Raw genomic sequence first — 19,280 nt, 5'->3', positions numbered from 1 at the left:
AACAGAATCTTTGAGTGGCGTGACACTCTGGAAGCCCTTGTCAATACTGGCCCCCAGAACCAAGATGACAGCCGTGTAAGCTTCCATGGCAACAGTGTGAGCTACCATGGACGCTGTCAGAGCTGTCAGCAGAGCCCATCAGCCTTCTTCAGTTGCCTGGGGCCTCGAACCAACATCTGAGGACACTGAGGCGGTGCTGATGGGGGGATGCTGCTGCAACAGCAGAAGAGGCAGTGAAGGACCTTACATGGGTGAAAGAGCCCTGAAGAAGGTAGGAGCTGTTTAGGCTCAGCAGTGACCAAAACCAACAAAGGTAAATGCATGCCAGCAAGATCGGATGGAAAGGTGGCCTCTACTAGGCCTACATTTTCCATTCTGCACACCAGGGCTATTCCCACTGTTACCTGGCACCTACTGCCACCTTCCTCCAAAATAGGTACATTTTGACGTGTAGTTACTGTCGTAATGTAGGAAACGCGACAGACAATTTGCGCACAGCAAGCTCCCACAAGATAATGATCAGATAATCTGTTCTTGTGATGTGGATTGAGGGATAAATATTGGCTATGACACCAGGGTGTTCTTGTTAATAATTCCATCAGATCTTTTACAACCACCTGAGAGGGCAGACAGGGCCTCGGCTTAACATCTCATCCGAAAGACGGCACCTTCAACAGTGCAGCACTCCCTCAGTACTGCACTAGAATGCCAGCCTAGATTTTTGTGCTTAAGTCCTTGGAGTGGGACTTGAACCCACAAGCTTTTGACTCAGAGGCAAGGGTGTGACCAACTAAGCCACAGCTGACACTGAATGACCAGGACAAAGCTGTCTGCTTGACTGGCACCTCACCCACCATCTTAAACATTCACTCCCTCCACCACCGCCACACCATGTCTGCAGTGAGTACCATCTACAAGATGCACTGCAGCAACTTGCCAAGGCTTCTTCAACAGCATCTCCCAAACCTGTGACCTCTACCACCTAGAAGGACAAGTGCTGCGGGCGCATGGGAACATCACCACGTCCAAGTTCCCCTCCAAGTTATACACCATCCTGACTTGGAAATATATCGCCGTTCCGTCATCGTCGCTGGGTCAAAATCCTGGAACTCCCTCCCAGCAGAACTGTGGGAGCACCTTCACGACATGGACCGCAGCAGTTCAAGAAGGCGGCTCACCACCAACCTTCTCAAGGGCAATTAGGGATGGGCAATAAATTCTGGCCTTCCACATTCCAGGAACGAATTTAAAAAACTGAATGAAAGGATCAGAATATAACTGACGAGACACAACAGGTTTTGGGGGATGGAACTTATCGGAAATTCTGATTGTAAATTATCTCTCTTTTTGTGGGAGAAATCTTATCCCTACACTACTCTTTCGCGTCAACATGACGCGCTACTTTGAGAAGGTGTCAAACTGCTCAAAAGCCGGGCATCCGCCTCGACCGCTGCCGGAACCTTGCAACATAAGCTTAATCAAATAAAATCCAGTCACTGAGGCGCTGTGAGAGAAAGAAAAAAAACAATGGACCATCCAATTTATCACGGGAAAATCAGCCGAACGATCGGGGAGAAGCTGCTCAGCAGAAACGGCAAAGACGGGAGCTACTTGATCCGAGACAGCGAGTCTATGCCGGGGGTCTACTGCCTGTGTGTGCTGTAAGTACCAGCGCCGCACCAGCGCCACAACTCCCAGACAGTCGGTGCAAACTCGCGAAAGTCACTGGAGAAATCCAAACTTCCTGCTAGGTGAACAGCAATCGCGTAAAATCAACCTCCCCCACCAGCACATTTTTTTAAGGGAGCAGAGTCACTATTCGGTTGCAGGAAGGATCAAGGGTGACACAACTTAATGCATTCAAATTCTCGTGAGGATTTCTTTTTAAAGGGTTACGATGCTCAATTATTATTTAAAATGACAGTCCACCGACGAGTTTCTAATAATGCTCGACCACTTTTTGCCCCATTGTTTTGCCCCATTGGGAAAGTTGCATTTGCGGTCAGCCTGGGAGGATCCGCTGTTCCTGGACTGTGCAGTGTAATCCAAGTGAGAACTTACCTTTATCGTTGCACGGGATTTAGTTTTGCACCAACTCGAAAAATAAAATACAATTTTGTTTTTCAAAGTTAACCCTTAAAACAGCTATAAATCAAATCTGTCTCTTTGAAAGTCTTTTTTTTCCCGCTGTTGTGTATTTTATGCACGCACCAGAGCTATGGAATGCCCTTGTAGGCAATCTGCATTTTTGAACTGGCAGAAGAAATATTGTGAGCCATAACAAATAGTAGAAATGAAGAGAAACCTACAAACGCTGGAAATTTGAAATTTGAATAGAAAATGCTGAAAACGCACAGCAGGTGCACCAGCATCTGAAACAGGAAACCTAGATTAATGTTTTGGTTTGGGGACACCTCGGATAGGTCTTCATCAAATCGTCAGTTAACCTGCTTGTTCAGTTTCAGACACTGACAGACTTGTTATTCTGAAGACTTCTGGGGTGGAGGAGGAGAAAAGAAGCAGGTGGCCAGGAACTTGAGCTTCAAAAGAGGCAGACGGATTGCAAACTCATTTCAACGTGGGTGCAAATTTAACAAATCTGTGCCCCTGGCGTGGAGCTACATCCACTCGAAGCACATAGAGTTATTCGGCCCATCATGCCTGTGCCGGCTCTTGAAACTGGAGTTTGATTGTCGAGGTGTAGAGTGAGCCCTGCAGGATTTTCCATATATGAGAACAGATTTACTGTGCATTAAAATACTGTGCATTAAAACTAATGCAGGGCCCGCTGACCTCTGCGCCCAGTGGGCGAAACTCCATGGGAAAATTGTAACTTCTTAAAATGTACCCCTTGAAGCTGCTTTTATATTTCTAAAGTTTGAAATATTTTAAATTATATCACATTTTAAACCACTCTGAATAAGCAAGGTGTAGGTAGACCCAATGCCAAAGAAACATTAAAATGACCGTTGCTACTTGGTATTGTGAAAGTGGTGAAGGATTGCTTTCTCCCTGGTAGGGAGATCTCAAATCAATGTGAGAGGAAAACAAACTATTGATAGTTGTTAAAATTAAATTACTGACTACTGGTAGGATTTAGTAAGTTGGTAAGCAACTGCACACTCCATGGAATTTTGGAATACAGAGTAACTTTTTCAGATTGTGGATACTATGTTCGATTACTCTATTTTTCTAATTGTCTCGTCTTTTTCTCCCATCCTATCTTAAAGTTTCTTGGTTCCATGGGTGCTGCCTGCCTTCTAGTATTTGATCCAAGTATATAAGCTGAACAGCGAGTGTTGGTGGGTTATTCAAGTATTAGAAATTATTCTGCTCTAAACAGTCACACATAGGTGCTTTTCAGCACGAATCACTGGAGAGTAATCAGGAGCAAGAATGCCTGTCAGGGATGAGACAAGGCCATATGTCTCATTGAAGCTCATCTTTCTGATTCATTAACTCTACCATCTTTGTATCTAATTGTATTTTAAATAATCCCCATGTTTTTGCTGTCATTATCTTGGTAAATTACCCCTAACATTTATCCCTCTTTAACTGATATTTTTTCTAAATTTACTTTTCACTCCTTTCTATTTATGTTCTTTGGTACTACTCTCCTGGCTTTCTCTGAATTAATAATCTGAATTTGCTTGATTTATATTTAATTATTTTCAAACTTTGAGGACATCCCCATCAAAGTAGATATTAAATAGTGCACATAGCTGGTATAGAGGACCTGCCTTCTTTCTAGACTATGAAGCTTAAGCTGCTCTCGTCACTCCTCATGGCTCATTATAAAACATACTGTTGAAACTGGCATTTAAAAGTGAAATAGCATTTCACTTTTATATTGCACGTTTATCAGAAATACAAATTTCAAAAGTAAGTTGTTTTATAAAAATGTTTTAGTTCATGTTCTTCAAGAAAAACAATAACATTCCACCAGCATCAAATAATTTTAGCATCCAAAAGTACGAACAGATGATCTCGATTCTTGGAAGTCTCACCAAATATTTTTAACAAAGGAATGAAATATTTGATCAGATTACAGTATTTTCAGTTAAGCCTGTTGTCTGTATTGAGTGTGTACGGGCTCTGCCTGCAAGAGCTCAACATCTGAAGAGTTTCTTTGATTAGTATGTTAAATACCAACAGTGAAGAATTGTGAAATTAAAATGAGGAATTGTGGTAATTTAACTATTTTAGAGAAGTAGCTTTGTTTCACTTTTGTCAATTTGTGGCAATTTAGAATCCTTTCACAGAATATTATTTTTATCTGCAGTATTCGTTCTGAGTTATGATTTTGTTTTCCAAATGACATGCTTCTGCTCCTGTCCCTTTATTTGGAATTAATAATTGAATATAAAATTTTACTCAACTATACATAAATTTAATATTTATTTGCAGTATACAGTCTTTTCAGCCCACTGAGAAATGAAGAGATAAATGATTATGATTGATCTGTGGGACAGAATGTCATTCACTCAATCCTAAATTGGCACAAGAGTGAAGGTATGCACATACCTCTCCCCTGAAATAAACAAGTGTTCTGCCACAATACTTTATGTTGGAGGTGACAGCAAGCACTTACTTGGTTTTCAAATGGTTCAGTAGTTTCAGTAATTAAAGCCTACCTTTGTTGAAAGCATGCTAATGGTTCAAATTAATGTCATCCTTGTCTTCCCTTCCCTCATGCAATCGCTTACGCATCTACCATAAACAGTTTCAGACATTAACTTATAGTCACTACGGGCAGAGTTGTTGTTCAGGAAACATTATCATGAGCAGAACAAAGTAAAACTAATGATCAGCACTCTCCATAGTACAAAACTAGGTAGACATCTTGGCATTTTGCAGGGACTTTTTCTTGTTGAACATCAAAAGAATGTTTGCCGCTTCTGCAAACTTCAAACTTGCTGCTTTGTCCTAAGCTATCCTTTTATGTGTAATGTTCCACATTTCCACTCTAAAAGCAAAACAACGGCAATTTTAAAATTTTGTTCTGAAAATTCAACTAGATTTAAACATCAGACTGGTAAACATTTTCAAGGTAGTTTGTCACTACATTTTAAGTATTTTCTATCACTTGCTTTGTTTCAATTATAAATCTACCACATCTTTCTTCAGACTGATTAAAACATGCAACCTGTCCTGAAACTGACAAAAACCCTCATGTTTAATACCAATCAGCCCAACTGAAATCAACAGTTTTATCAGTGGCTAAATCCCAGTTGTGCTAGGTTTTGCTTTGTATTTGTGTTCCTTCTAACAGATTGATGGATAAGTGGTACTTGGTATTTTCAGAGCATCGGAGAATTAATCTACAATATTTGGTTTTGGTAAAAGTTGAGTTGAAGGAACTAATCAACAGAGCAGTACATCTCAGGGAAATGTTAGGATTGACATAGATGTATGGTCAACAAGAGCAAGACAGATCACAAATCCATTTATACGCATAGAGCCGTGTTTATTTGTAGAACTTGCGTACATTTAAGTTAAAATGAGAGAGCCATTGACTTTTTATAGAGGACTACATTGCCATTGTGAGACTTACTGAAAGCTTGCATTTACTGATCCAAATGGAAAGCAAAGGTACTTCTATATATAACGTTTTAGTGCCATACCCTAAGGCTATAAGATTGAAGAAAGAATCAATTTTATAACATTGTAAAGTTCAGTCCCCTTGGAATCAGATCTAGTAGTGTTTTCTTCTCATCTTTCTCTCAAATTATAACAATAACATTGAAAGTTTAAACAAATCACTCTTGAATTCTAGACAGTGGTAGATCATATTATAGGTTTAAGTTACATTTGTTTACAGTTAAAGCAAAAATCAAAAATTCTTGCTTGTAAGTAACTTCAACAGCAACAACTTGCATTTATATAGTAGCTTTAACATAGTAACACGTCCCAGGGTGCTTCACAGGAGAGTTTTCAACAAAATTTGATACCGAGCCATATAAGGAGATATTAGGACAGGTGACTTGGTCAAAGAGGTAGGTTTCAAGGAGTATCTTAAAGGAGGATGGAGAGCTAGAGAGGCAGAGCGGTTTAGGGAGAGAATTCCAGAGCTTGGGACCGAGGCAGCTGAAGGCACGTCTGCCAATGGTGGAGCGATTAAAATCGGGAATGTGCAAGAATTGCTAAAATTATATTGAAGAAATCAGAAACTTATTATGCTCAGTTTAAACAGAAAAGAATACTCAACGTCCTTCAGCTAGGTAGGGAAAAAATCAACAACAACTTGCATAAATCAGTCAGGGTATATGGCACCGATCACTATTGAGTGATTCCTGCTGGCAAGTGCATGTGTGTTAATGTCCAGGGAGAACAGTATTGGGCACAGCTGTGATATCCTCCATGGTGAATAGTCCGAGGCTTACATATGAAGATTGGTCAATTGGGCCAAGCACTGAATGGCTACTGTTGCCCATGGAATCATCCCTCAGCAGGAATTAGTACTTTAAGAAGAAGAGAAAAAAATTGGTTAAAAAAATCAGGATAGCAGCTCTTATAAAAGAACTCTGGTGTTAATGAAGTTTTTGTTTTAGAGGAATACAGGGACTACTAAGGGCTTGACCTCCTTTCAGTTACATGATTTTATTAGGATTCATTTAGTTGTGTCCATTGTTCATACTTCAAACAAAACTCTAAAAGTGTCTCTACCCACTTTATTTTTCCTCAAATTTTCTGTTGGGTAATTCATGTTGGATTGCAATTTCATAGACAATAATGGCTCTCCAATACCTCATCCAATTGGTGGTTCTTTATGTGGAGCCAGACAGCGAGTATTGGCCAACCACTGCACTGTGGATGCATCATTGTCAAGCCTGTTCCTATCCTTGTTTGATCAAACAGATGCACAACCTCACAGGCATCACTAAATAGTGATCAAGAACAGGCACCCTGGCTGATGTTCTCCTTGCCTACCCCAAGTATATCGAGGTCAGTTGAATTTTTAATATGGCTCAGCTCAGCTGCTAAGCACAGAGCGGGAATAAATTTTGGACTTTCACAGCCTGTTTTTTACTCTTCTCAACCTGCTCTTTTCTACATTGATCTTGGTCTCACTCTTGCCATGTAGTCTCAAAATGTGTTCTATTTGCATTTTTGATCTCCATAGCCCAGTTGCTGTTCTCATGATTGTCTGAGATTCCACTCTTGGAATCTGCAACCTTTTGAGAATAAAGTATTGCACATTTTCTGTGAGACCGCATTTTCTCATTATTCACATATAGGAAGATTTTCAGAAGTGTCAAGAGACAGACAATTATACTGTATCAGTAGTCCTATCTCTTAAATATTAGAAAAAAATAAATTCAGATCAGACCTGGAATTCACAGGCTACTGAAGATGTATGGAAGTACAATTTACTTATTTCCCAAGATATGCCAGAGATTTGTTTTTAAATAGAGAGCTGAGGTTTTTGTAGGGAATGGATAATGGATCTATGGATCAGGTAGAGTGGCTGTCAGGCTGTAAGGTGAGTACTATTGCAGGAAGATACGTACCTCTAATAATTTCTCGTCTAAATTTTAAAAAATTGGGCAAAGTCTCAAGCCTTTTGATGACTGTGTTAGAATTTCAACTGGAAAAGTTTAAAAAATATCACAAATTACATTACTCTGAAAAAAATAAACAAACATTAGAGGTCATCATCATCATCATCGGCAGTCCCTCGGAGTCAAGGATGACATTGCTTCCACACTAGAAATAAGTTCTCAGGTGATTGAAGAGTCCAATGCAGGACCTACAGTCTCTGATAGGGACATTAGAGGTAATTGTAATCTAACTAGCAGGATGGGAAACCCACAGGATTGGATACAATGCTGCTGTTGCCCAATATTACTTTCCATTGAACTCAACAGTGTAAAATCGAGCGGGTTGTAAAACCAGGGTTGAACCCAATCTTGTTAGTCTCCCGACGAGCAAGTTAGGTTAAAATTGCCCCTTTATATTCATTAATTTGAAAAAAATGTCACAAGGATTCTGCATTTCATTGCATGGTTTATGTAAAAATATTGTTTAATGACAAATTATGAAATCAAGTCTTTCATGGGCCATCGATAAAATGCAACAAACCTATCTAGATAAGACCGTTCCTATGATGTTTCCTTATCATAATTGATGTTATGGTGAATGCAGGTGTTTAAACAACATACTTTAGATTTGATAATTTTACCATCACATCCTTATAAACCCCCTATTTAGTTTTGTATACTTCAATTATCTTCAACACATGAAAGGCATTGAACCAAATACAGTGCTACAAACATGAAGGTATTTACGGACACTTGGAGAATGCGTTAGCATATACCTATTTATAATATTGTTATGATTGGGTGGTAAGTCACTGTTCTTAACAGTAAATGAGAGGTGCAACTAAAAATTACAGTAAAATCTCAATAAAAGTTTAAGCAATATTTCACAGCAAGTAGAACTTAGGCTGTACTATAGGAGCATTTGTGGAAATATAATTGCTTTAAACAACATAAAATGTAGGGATATGCTTCAACACAAAATAACATGTAAATTATGCACCTAATTAGAGTCTGCCAATCCCTGTTAGCAGTGGGAATGCTCATTTAGGGGATAATACCATTTAGTAAAATGTAAAAGAAATTATGTATATACATAACACAGGAATAATAGATTTTCTTCTAAGAGCACCTACTGTTAGCTAATGGATGCATCTATTGGCACGAAGTGTTGCTGTGCAATATTAGCACACAACATTTGAATTCATTCATATGTAATTCATTTGTCTGCTATTTTAAAGGAGGCATTAACTCATTTATTTTCAACAAGTTAGCACCTTAGTTGAAATAGAATTTCATATGGATATTATCAACATTTTTACACGAATATTCGAAGAGATAACTTCAAGACATTTGCACTTTTAAACTTGGCATGTGTTTAGACAAGGTAAATGGAGCTATCTGTATACAATTGTAGGGTGAAGATCAGAGTGAAAGTCACTTGTTTGCAACTGGTGTTAGGAAAAATTTTGGATGATACATTTAAAGGGCCCAAGTTTCCACAGGATAAAAAACGGGCGCCCCTCCGAGCTGGGCGCCCGTTTTTCGCGCCTAAAATGGCGGCAGAAATAAAACGCGCTATTCTCAAGCGCTTTGCAGCTCCTTGTCTGTTTGGTGCGGCGCCCGGGGGGGCGGAGCCTACACTCGCACCAATTTTGTAAGTGGGAGGAGGCGGGTACTATTTAAATTAGTTTTTTTCCTGCCGGCAACGCTGCGCGTGCGCGTTGGAGCGTTCACGCACGCACAGTGTGCAGGAAACATTGGCACTCGGCCATTTTTGTAGTTCTTTGTAGCTGTTTAATTTTTGAACATTTTTTAATAAAAGCACATTGCCATCAGCACATCAGCACTGAGGCTACCCTTCTCACTGTCTCCTTCCCCTCCCCACCCTCCACGGCAACAAACGGCGGTTTCTTCCCCCTCCCTCCCCTCCGCGGCGGCAACAAGCCGCTGTCTCCTTCCCCTCCCTCCCCTCCACGGCAACAAGCCGCTGTCTCCTTCCCCTCCCTCCCCTCCACGGCAACAAGCCGCTGTCTCCTTCCCCTCCCTCCCCTCCGCGGCGGCAACAAGCCGCTGTCTCCTTCCCCTCCCTCCCCTCCACGGCAACAAGCCGCTGTCTCCTTCCCCTCCCTCCCCTCTGCGGCAACAAGCCGCTGTCTCCTTCCCCTCCCTCCCCTCCACGGCAACAAGCCGCTGTCTCCTTCCCCTCCCTCCCCTCTGCGGCAACAAACGGCGGTTTCCTTCGAACGATGGCTGAAGCACTTTCACACAGGTAGGAAGATGGTTTATTTAATCTTTTCTTTGCTTATAAATGTTTATTCAGGTTGGATTTATTTGTATAATATTTGTAGAAGTATAAATAAGGATTGATTGTATAATTTAATGACTTCCCTTCCCCCCCCCCCCCTCCCCCCCACCTCGTTCTGGACGCCTAATTTGTAACCTGCGCCTGATTTTTTAATGTGTAGAACAGGTTTTTTCAGTTCCACAAAAATCTTCACTTGCTCCATTCTACTTTGGTTTGGAGTACGTTTTCACTGTGGAAACTTTGAAATCAGGCGTCAGTGGCCGGACAGGCCCCCTTTTGAAGAAAAAATTCTGTTCTAAAGTAGAACTGTTCTACCTGACTAGAACTGCAGAAAAAAAAATGTGGAGAATTGCGATTTCTAAGATAGTCTGTTCTCCACCAGTTGCTCCTAAAAATCAGGCCCAAATCATGTGGAAACTTGGGCCCAAAGTGTTACATCCAATGTTGAAGTGCATTGGTTTAAGTGTGATAATTCCAGTGGTATATTGCAAAATATGCAAAATAAGCTGAGTCACAGCACCGTCAATTCTATATTATGTTTGTTACTCAATGGTTTTCGATCACATCTGCAGAGCTTTTAGAAGTAATGAATTATTGTTGTGTTGCTATGCTTTTTCACAATTTTTCTGACTCAATAACTGGATCTTTCAGAGGGGATGGGAAAGAAACAAAGAACTTGCATTTATATAGCACGTTTCATGACCTCAGGGTGTTTCACAGCCCTTTACATCCAATTAAGTACTTTTGAAGTGTAGGGATATGTGGCAGCCAATTTGTGCACAGCAAGGTCCCAGAAAAAGCATTGTGATAACTTACCAGATGACACCTCTAACAGTACTCATTCAGTACTGCACTGAAGTGTCAGTCAAGATTATGTGCTCGTGTCTCTGGAGTGGGACTTGAACCTACAACCTTTTGACTCAGTGTCAAAAGTGCTACCTCGTAGCCAAACAAATGGCTCTTGAAATAAAAAGTAAACCATGCAATTAGCGGTGGTGAACATTCCACATGCCAAAAATAAAAGGACTTCAATTGTAAGTTGGGGTGGGATCGGTGGGTGCAAGGGTCCTGGGTGACTAACACTCTGATGCTGAGGCCCGGAGAGATTTTCACTCCTTGGTCCCATTTCCATATGCAGACTTGGACTCCCGCCCAAACCCAGCAGAAATCACAGCCTGACCAGCGGGCGGGAATACCTGGTGGTCTGGGAGGTACAGAGATTTTCAGTCTTGAGGCCCACGCATCTCGGGGGTACAGGCGGTCTGCAAGCACCCATGCGATCATGTGGGCCAGCTCAACCAATAAAAGTAGTGGATCCAGATTCATGCTGATGGCGATTCCGTATGTACGGAATCCCCATAAATATGAATAGGAATAACCCCAAAAATACCTCTGCACTTCAAATAAATAACAAAAAATATCACATATTTAAAATTAATTAAAATGGCATTTAATTAAATATCTAAAACAAAACTTTAATTTTTTTGAAAAATAAATTTCCATATTGTAAAAGGGCTAAAAATAAACTTACCTTATTTCACAGGTTTTTTAATGTATAAATTATTGATAACATTTTATTTTCTGTCTTTTTAAACTCCTATGCTCGTAAAAGCAAGCCTTACGTCTGCTTTTACCAGGCGAAAGAATTTCACGGCCTTTGTTGGGCAGAAGTCGCCCAACTCTGTGCCAGCGGATATCCTTTTCCCAGGGATTGGTACGATCAGTCAAGAAGATTCTTGACAGATCGTAAATTCTGGCTTTTTGCCCATGCGCTTCGCACGTGAAAACCTGGCACTTGCGTGGTCTCTACGAGGATGTGGGCAGGTCGTACGCACTCGTAGGGGCCGCACACTACAGCCCATAGTGACTGGAAAGAATCCTCACTTCATGCACATTGGGTTTTAATAACCACATTAAAAGAGTCTAATTCAAAGAATTCGAAGCATCATATTAAGAAAATATAATTGAGATGGTATTAAACTTATTTTAAAAAGTAACACTCTTTTTACCTACTTAAGTAAAACACGTAGGCACATAACAACATATAGATATACTTAAATTATGCAAATGACAAAATTAAATGTCCTACTTTGAATGAAAGATGAATAAATAATACATTATGGAGATAAAGAATGACCAGTTGCTGAGGTAATGGAGAGTTGCTGTCAGTATGAAACACCAGCATGAGACAGTGCCTTCATTAAAAGATGGAAAATTGAGGGCAGGGAGGAGAGAATCTCTATAAAAATTATATCGTTGCTATTTCATTGGTATCAAACCTACCTCAATCAACAAATACAGCAACTACTTTTAGAATAAGTACCAGAAGCTTTAAAGGGAAGATTGGAAGAATTTCTTCCATGTAATCTTTTAATAGAGTCATCATCATAGGCAGTCCCTCGGAATCGAGGAAGATTTTCTTCCACTCCTGAAGTGAGTTCTTTGGTGGCTGAACAGTTTAATACGAGAGCCATAGACTCTGTCACAGGTGGGGCAGATAGTCGTTGAGGGAAGGGATGGGTGGGACTGGTTTGCCGCACGCTCTTTCTGTTGTCTGCACTTGGTTTCTGCATGCTCTCAGCAATGAGATTCGAGGTGCTCAACGCCCTCGTGGATGCACTTCCCCCACTTGGGCGGTCTTGGGCCAGGGACTCCCAGGTGTCAGTGGGGATGTTGCACTTTATCAGAGAGGCTTTGCGGGTGTCCATGTAGCGTTTCCGCTGCACACCTTTGGATCGTTTGCCGTGAGGGAGCTTGGAGTAGAGCACTTGCTTTGGGAGTCTCGTGTCTGGCATGCGGACTATGTGGCCTGCCCAGCGGAGCTGATCAAGTGTGCTTCAATGCTGGGGATGTTAGCCTGAATGAGGACGCTGATGTTGGTGCACTTGTCCTCCCAGGGGATTTGTAGGAGACATCGTTGGTGATATTCCTCCAGCAACTTGAGGTGTCTACTGTACATGGTCCATATCTCTGAGCCATACAGGAGGGCAGGTATTACTACAGCCCTGTAGACCATGAGCTTGGTGGCAGTTTTGAAGGCCTGGTTTTCAAACACTCTTTTCCTCAGGCGGCCGAAGGCTGCACTGGCACACTGGAGATGGTGTTGGATCTCATCGTCGATGCCTGCTCTTGTTGATAGGAGGCTCCCGAGATATGCGAAGTGGTCCACGGTGTCCAGGGCCGCGCCGTGGATCTTGATGACTAGGGGACAGGGCTGTGCGGTGAGTACAGGGTTCTGAGCCTTAACAACCCAATGCGGGAACAGCAAAGCAGCATTACAGACGGCAAAAACCTGGGACCTAAAGAACAGGTGGTGGATGGAGAAAGCACAGGAGATACAGCAGCTTGCCAACAACCATGATGTGCGAGGATTCTTCATCGCAGTCAAGGCCACCTATGGGCCAAACATCCAAGGCCCCACCCCCCAACGGGGAAACACTCATCAAGGACACCGAGGCAGTCAGGGCCAGCTGCAAGGAGCACTTCGAAGATCTCCTCAATCCAAACTCTGCCTTTGACTCGAGTGTTCTCGACTCCATCCCGCACCATGCTACCCGCCACCACCTCAGTGAGACCCCAACACTGCACGACGTAGAAAAAGCCATAAGACAGCTTAAAAACAACAAGGCTATGGGTGCGGACGGAATACCTGCTGAGGCATTGAATTATGGTGGCGAGGTACTGCTGGCGCAAATACACGACCTCATCTCTCATCTGGAGGGAGGAGGGCATGCCGGAGGATCTCAGAGATGCAGTAATTGTGACCATCTTTAAAAAAGGGGACAATTCTGACTGCAGCAACTACAGAGGAATCTCCCTGTTATCAGCCACTGGGAAAGTCATCGCTAGAGTCCTCCTCAACTGTCTTCTTCCTGTGGCCGAGGAGTTCCTCCTTGTGTCACAGGGCGGATTTTGTCCCCTACGGGACACAACGGACATGATTTTTGCAGCACGACAGCTACAGGAAAAATGCAGGGAACAGCGCCAGCCCTTAAACACGGCCTTCTTCGACCTTACAAAGGCCATTGACACTGTCAACCGTGAGGGTCTATGGAGTGTTCTCCTCTATTTCAGATGCCCCCAAAAGTTCGTCACCATCCTCCACCTGCTCCACGACGATATGCAGGCCGTGATCCTTACAAACGGATCCATCACAGACCCAATCCATGTCCGGACCGGGGTCAAACATGGCTGCATCATCGCCCCAACCCTCTTCTCAATCTTTCTCGCCACCATGCTCCACCTCACAGTCAACAAGCTCCCTGCTGGAGTGGAACTAAACTACAGAACCAGCGGGAACCTGTTCAACCTGCGCCATCTCCAGGCCAGAACCAAGATCACCCCAACCTCTGTCGTCGAGCTACAGTACGCGGACAACGCCTGCGTCTGCGCACATATAGAGGTTGCACTCTAGGACATAGTCGCCGTATTTACTGAGGCGTACGAAAGCATGGGCCTTACGCTAAACCATAAGACAAAGGTCCTCCACCAGTACGGACTGCATGAGTACAATTAACTATTGAAGGAGAGTCAGTTAAAGAAACATGGATGAGAGTAAATATTCTGATGTGGAGGTAGCACTGGGGCAAACACGATTACCCAAATGACCTCCATAAACATCTGAATTTGTTTATGTTATGTCTCAAATAAAGCAACATGACTGAGTACTGTAGACTTGAGTAAGTGTGACCTTAGTCTCTTTATTCTGACTGCAGAGTGCAGGCACAGTATGGGAGGCCTGCTTATATGCAGTGCTCCCAAGGGATGCTGGGATCCCTTGGGACTCCAACAGATGCGCCCTCTGGTGGCGGTAGAATGCTGGTTACAAGGTGTTGCATACGTAACATCACTCCCTCCCCAAAGTCAATAGTACAATTATTTACAGGGTGAGACGACCTGGGGCTTTCCACTCCCAGTCGATCGTCTCGGTACAAACACAGGTGCAGGTGAGTTGGTTGGGCCTTCGCTAGGTTGCTGCACAGCTGGCCTTGCTGGGCTGCTGGGGATGGTGAGTTCAGCTTCGTGGTCAACCGTGATGTCGGTTGCCACTTTTGTGTTTATCGGAGGGTCGAAGTTGGTGGTGTCCTCTTCAGGTTGCTCATGGCTGTCTGTGAATCGCAGTTTGGTTTGGTCCAAATGCTTTCTGCAAGTTAGTCCATTTACAAGTTTTACCTCAAATACCCTACTCCCTTCTTTGGCTATGACAGTGTCAGCAAGCCATTTGGGACCATGTCCATATTTGAGTATAAATCCAGGGTCACGGACTTCAATATCGCGTGACAAATTTGCGCGATTATGGTACATGCTTTGTTGATGCCGCCTGCCCTTGACATGATCATGGAGATCAGGGTGGACTAGAGAGAGCATGTTTTGAGTGCCATTTCCATGAGCAGTTCGGCAGAGGAAGCCCCGGTGAGCGAGTGGGGTCTTGTGCGGCAGCTGAGCAGGACTCGGGACAGGCGGGTCTGCAGGGAGCTTTGCTTGATGGTTTAAACTGCTCGTTCTGCCTGGCCGTTAGATACGGGCTTGAACGGGGCAGATGTGACATGCTTGATCCCATTGCGGGTCAAGAATTCCTTGAATTCAGCGCTGGTGAAGCACGGCCCATTGTTGCTGACAAGGACATCAGGCAGGCCGTGCTTGGCAAACATGGCTCGTAGGCTTTCAATGGTGGCAATGGACGTGCTTACAGACATTATTACACACTCAATCCATTTTGAATAAGCATCCACAACAACCAAAAAGATTTTACCTAGAAATGGGCCAGCAAAGTCAACGTGGATCCTATACCACGGTTTGGAGAGCTATGACCACAAACTTAGCGGTGCCTCCCTGGGCGCATTGCTCAGTTGAGAGCAAGTGTTGCATTGGCGCACGCAAGACTCCAAATCTAAGTCGATGCCGGGCCACTACACATGGGCTCTGGCTATAGCTTTCATCATTACTATGCCTGGGTGGGTACTGTGTAGGTCGCGTATGAACATTTCCCTGCCTTTCTGAGGCAAAACCATGCAATTACCCCACAAAAGACAGTCCGTCTGTATGGACATTTTGTCTTTGCGCCGCTGGAACGGCTTGATCTCTTCATGCATCTCCGCTGGGACGCTGTACCAGCTCCCATGGAGGACACAGTTTTTTACAAGGGAAAGTAAAGAATCCTGGCTGGTCCAGATCCTGATCCATGGGCCGTAACGGATGACTTTTCGTTTTCGAATGCATCCATCACCAAGAGAAGTCTGCAGGCTGTGCCATTTCCATCCCGGTGGTGGGCAATGGTAGCCGACTGAAAGCATCAGCACAGTTCTCTGTGCCTGGCCTGTGGTGAATTACATAGTTATAGGCAGACAGCGTGAGCGCCCATCTTTGGATGCGAGTAGAGGCATTGGTATTAATACCTTGGCTCTCTGAGAATAGCGATATGAGCGGCTTATATTCAGTTTCTAACTCAAACTTAAGCCAAACAGATACTGGTGCATTTTTTTCACCCCATGAACGCATGCCAGAGCTTCTTTTTCAAACATGCTGAAGGCCCTTTTCGGCCTTGGACAAACTCCTGACTCATAAACGACCGGTTGCAATGTTCCCGATTCGTTTGCTTGTTGTAACACACACCCGACCCCGTACGAAGATGCATCGCAAACTAGCACTAAATGTTTACATGGATCATACAAAACAAGCAGTTTGTTGGAACATAACAGGTTTCTAGCTTTCTCAAAAGCAGACTCTTGTGATTTCCCCCCTACCCAGTCATCTCCCTTGCGTAGCAACACATGTAGAGGTTCCAGCAAGGTGCTTAACCCGGGTAGGAAATTATCAAAATAATTGAGGAGTTCCAGGAACGACCGCAGCTCCGTCACATTCTGTGGTCTCGGTACGTTCTTGATGGCCTCCGTCTTGGCGTCGGTGGGTCTGATGCGTCTGCCACGATTCTTCTCCCTAAGAACTCGACCTCTGGCACCAGGAAAACACACTTCGAGCATTTCAACCTGGGTCCCACATGATCTAGCCGACTTAGAACCTCTTCCAGGTTCTACAACTGTTCGATGGTGTCCCGACCTGCGATCAATATATCATCCTGGAAAACCACGGTGCACGGAACTGACTTTAGCAGACTCTCCATGCTCCTTTGAAAAATAGCCGTGACCGATCGAATCCCAAACGGGCATCTATTGTAGACGAACAGACCTTTGTGTGTGTTGATGCAGGTGAAGCCTTCGAAGATTCCGCCAGCTCCTGCGTCATGTAGGCCGAGGTCAGGTCCAACTTGGTGAACGTCTTCCTTCCTGCCAGCGTCGCAAATAGGTCATCTGCCTTGGGTAGTGGGTACTAGTCCTGCAGCGAAAAATGGTTAATCGTTACTTTATAGTCCCCACAAATTCTGACTGTGCCATCGCCCTTTGAGAACCAGAACAATCAGACTGGCCCACTTGTTGAACTCAACCGGCGCGATGATGCCTTCTCGTTGCAGCCTGTCGAGCTCGATCTCCACTTTCTCTTACATCATGTATGGCACCGCACGTGCTTGTGGTGGATGGGTTGTGTACCGGGAACCAAGTGGATCTGCACCTTCGCCCCAGAGAAATTTCCAATGCCTTGCTCAAACAACGACGGGAACTTGCTCAAAACCTGGGCACATGAGGCGTCATCGATGAACGAAAGCGCTTGGATGTCGTCCCAATTCCAACGGATTTTTCCCAGCCAGTTTCTGCCGAACAGTGTGGGGCCATCTCCTGGTACAATCCATAGTGGTAGTTCGTGCACCGCTCCATCATAGGAGACTTTTACTGCTGCACTGCCAATTACAGGGATCAGCTCTTTAGTGTAACTTCTCAGCTTGGTATGAATAGGGCTCAGCTTGGGCCTTTGTGCCTTGTTGCACCACAACCTCTCGAAGGCCTTTTTGCTCATGATAGACTGACTCGCACTCGTGTCCAATTCCATGGATACTGGAATTCCATTCAGTGCTGGTTAAAGCGGAAATTAATGCAATAGTAAGGAAGGACATTAGCTTGGAGTATGTGGAATCGGTATGGGTGGAGCTACGGAATACCAAGGGGCAGAAAACGCTAGTGGGAGTTGTGTACAAACCATCAAACAGTAGTAGTAAGGTTGGGGACAGCATCAAACAAGAAACTAGGGATGCATGCAATAAAGGTACAGCAGTTATCATGGGTGACTTTAATCTACATATTGATTGGGCTAACCAAACTGGTAGCAATGCGGTGGAGGAGGAATTCCTGGAGTGTATTAGGGATGGTTTTCGAGACCAATATGTCGAGGAACCAGCTAGGGAGCTGGCCATCCTAGACTGGGTGATGTGTAATGAGAAAGGACTAATTAGCAATCTTGTTGTGCGAGGCCCCTTGGGGAAGAGTGACCATAACATGGTAGAATTCTTTATTAAGATGGAGAGTGACACAGTTAATTCAGAAACTAGGACCCTGAACTTAAGGAAAGGTAACTTCGATGGTTTGAGACGTGAATTAGCTAGAGAAATTAAAGGGTTGACGGTGGATAGGCAATGGTAAACATTTAAAGATCACATGGATGAACTTCAGTAATTGTACATCCCTGTCTGGAGTAAAAATAAAATGGGGAAGGTGGCTCAACAGTAGCTAACAAGGGAAATTAAGGATAATGTTAAATCCAAGGAAGAGGCATATAAATTGGCCAGATAAAGTAGCAAACCTGAGGATTGGGAGAAATTTAGAATTCAGCAGAGGAGGACAAAGGGTTTAATTAAGAGGGGGAAAATAGAATAGAGAAGAAGTTTGCCAGGAACATAAAAAATGACTGCAAAAGCTTCTATAGGTATGTGAAGAGAAAAAGATTAGTGAAGACAAACGTAGGTCCCTTGCAGTCGGATTCAGGTGAATTTATAATGGGGAACAAAGAAATGTCAGACCAATTGAACAAATACTTTGGTTCTATCTTCACGAAGGAAGACACAAATAATCTTCCGGAAGTACTAGGGGACCGAGGGTCTAGTGAGAAGGAGGAACTGAAGGATATCCTTACTAGACGGGAAATTGTGTTAGGGAAATTGATGGGATTGAAGGCCGATATATCCCCCGGGCCTGATAGTCTGCATCCCAGAGGACTTAAGGAAGTGGCCCTAGAAATAGTGGATGCATTGGTGATCATTTTCCAATAGTCTATCGACTCTGGATCAGTTCCTATGGACTGGAGGGTAGCTAATGTAACATCACTTTTTAAAAAGGGAGGGAGAGAGAAAGCAGGTAATTATAGACTGGTTAGCTTGACATCAGTAGTGGGGAAAATGTTGGAATCAATTATTAAAGATGAAATAGCAGCACATTTGGAAAGCAGTGACAGGATCGGTCCAAGTCAGCATGGATTTATGAAGTGGAAATAATGCTTGACAAATCTTCTGGAATTTTTTGAGGATGAAACTAGTAGAGTGGAGAAGGGAG

At 43.5% G+C, this 19,280-nt stretch overlaps 1 protein-coding gene across 1 annotated transcript in view; it reads left to right on the top strand.

Moving 5' to 3' along the window:
• Positions 1 to 1,459: 1,459 nt before the first annotated feature.
• Positions 1,460 to 19,280, top strand: part of LOC139265102 (SH2 domain-containing protein 1A-like) — a 100,283-nt gene continuing 82,462 nt past the window's right edge. Inside the window, exon 1 of the mRNA XM_070881997.1 lies at positions 1,460 to 1,661. Within this exon, the coding sequence (XP_070738098.1) occupies positions 1,528 to 1,661 (134 nt within the window). The 5' untranslated portion in view covers positions 1,460 to 1,527. The remainder of the gene's footprint in view (positions 1,662 to 19,280) is intronic.

The sequence above is a fragment of the Pristiophorus japonicus genome, chromosome 6 (genome assembly GCF_044704955.1).
Source record: "Pristiophorus japonicus isolate sPriJap1 chromosome 6, sPriJap1.hap1, whole genome shotgun sequence".
NCBI classification, from domain to species: Eukaryota; Metazoa; Chordata; class Chondrichthyes; family Pristiophoridae; genus Pristiophorus; species Pristiophorus japonicus.
Note: the sequence above shows the minus strand (reverse complement) of the source record. Positions and strands in the feature narration are given on the sequence as shown.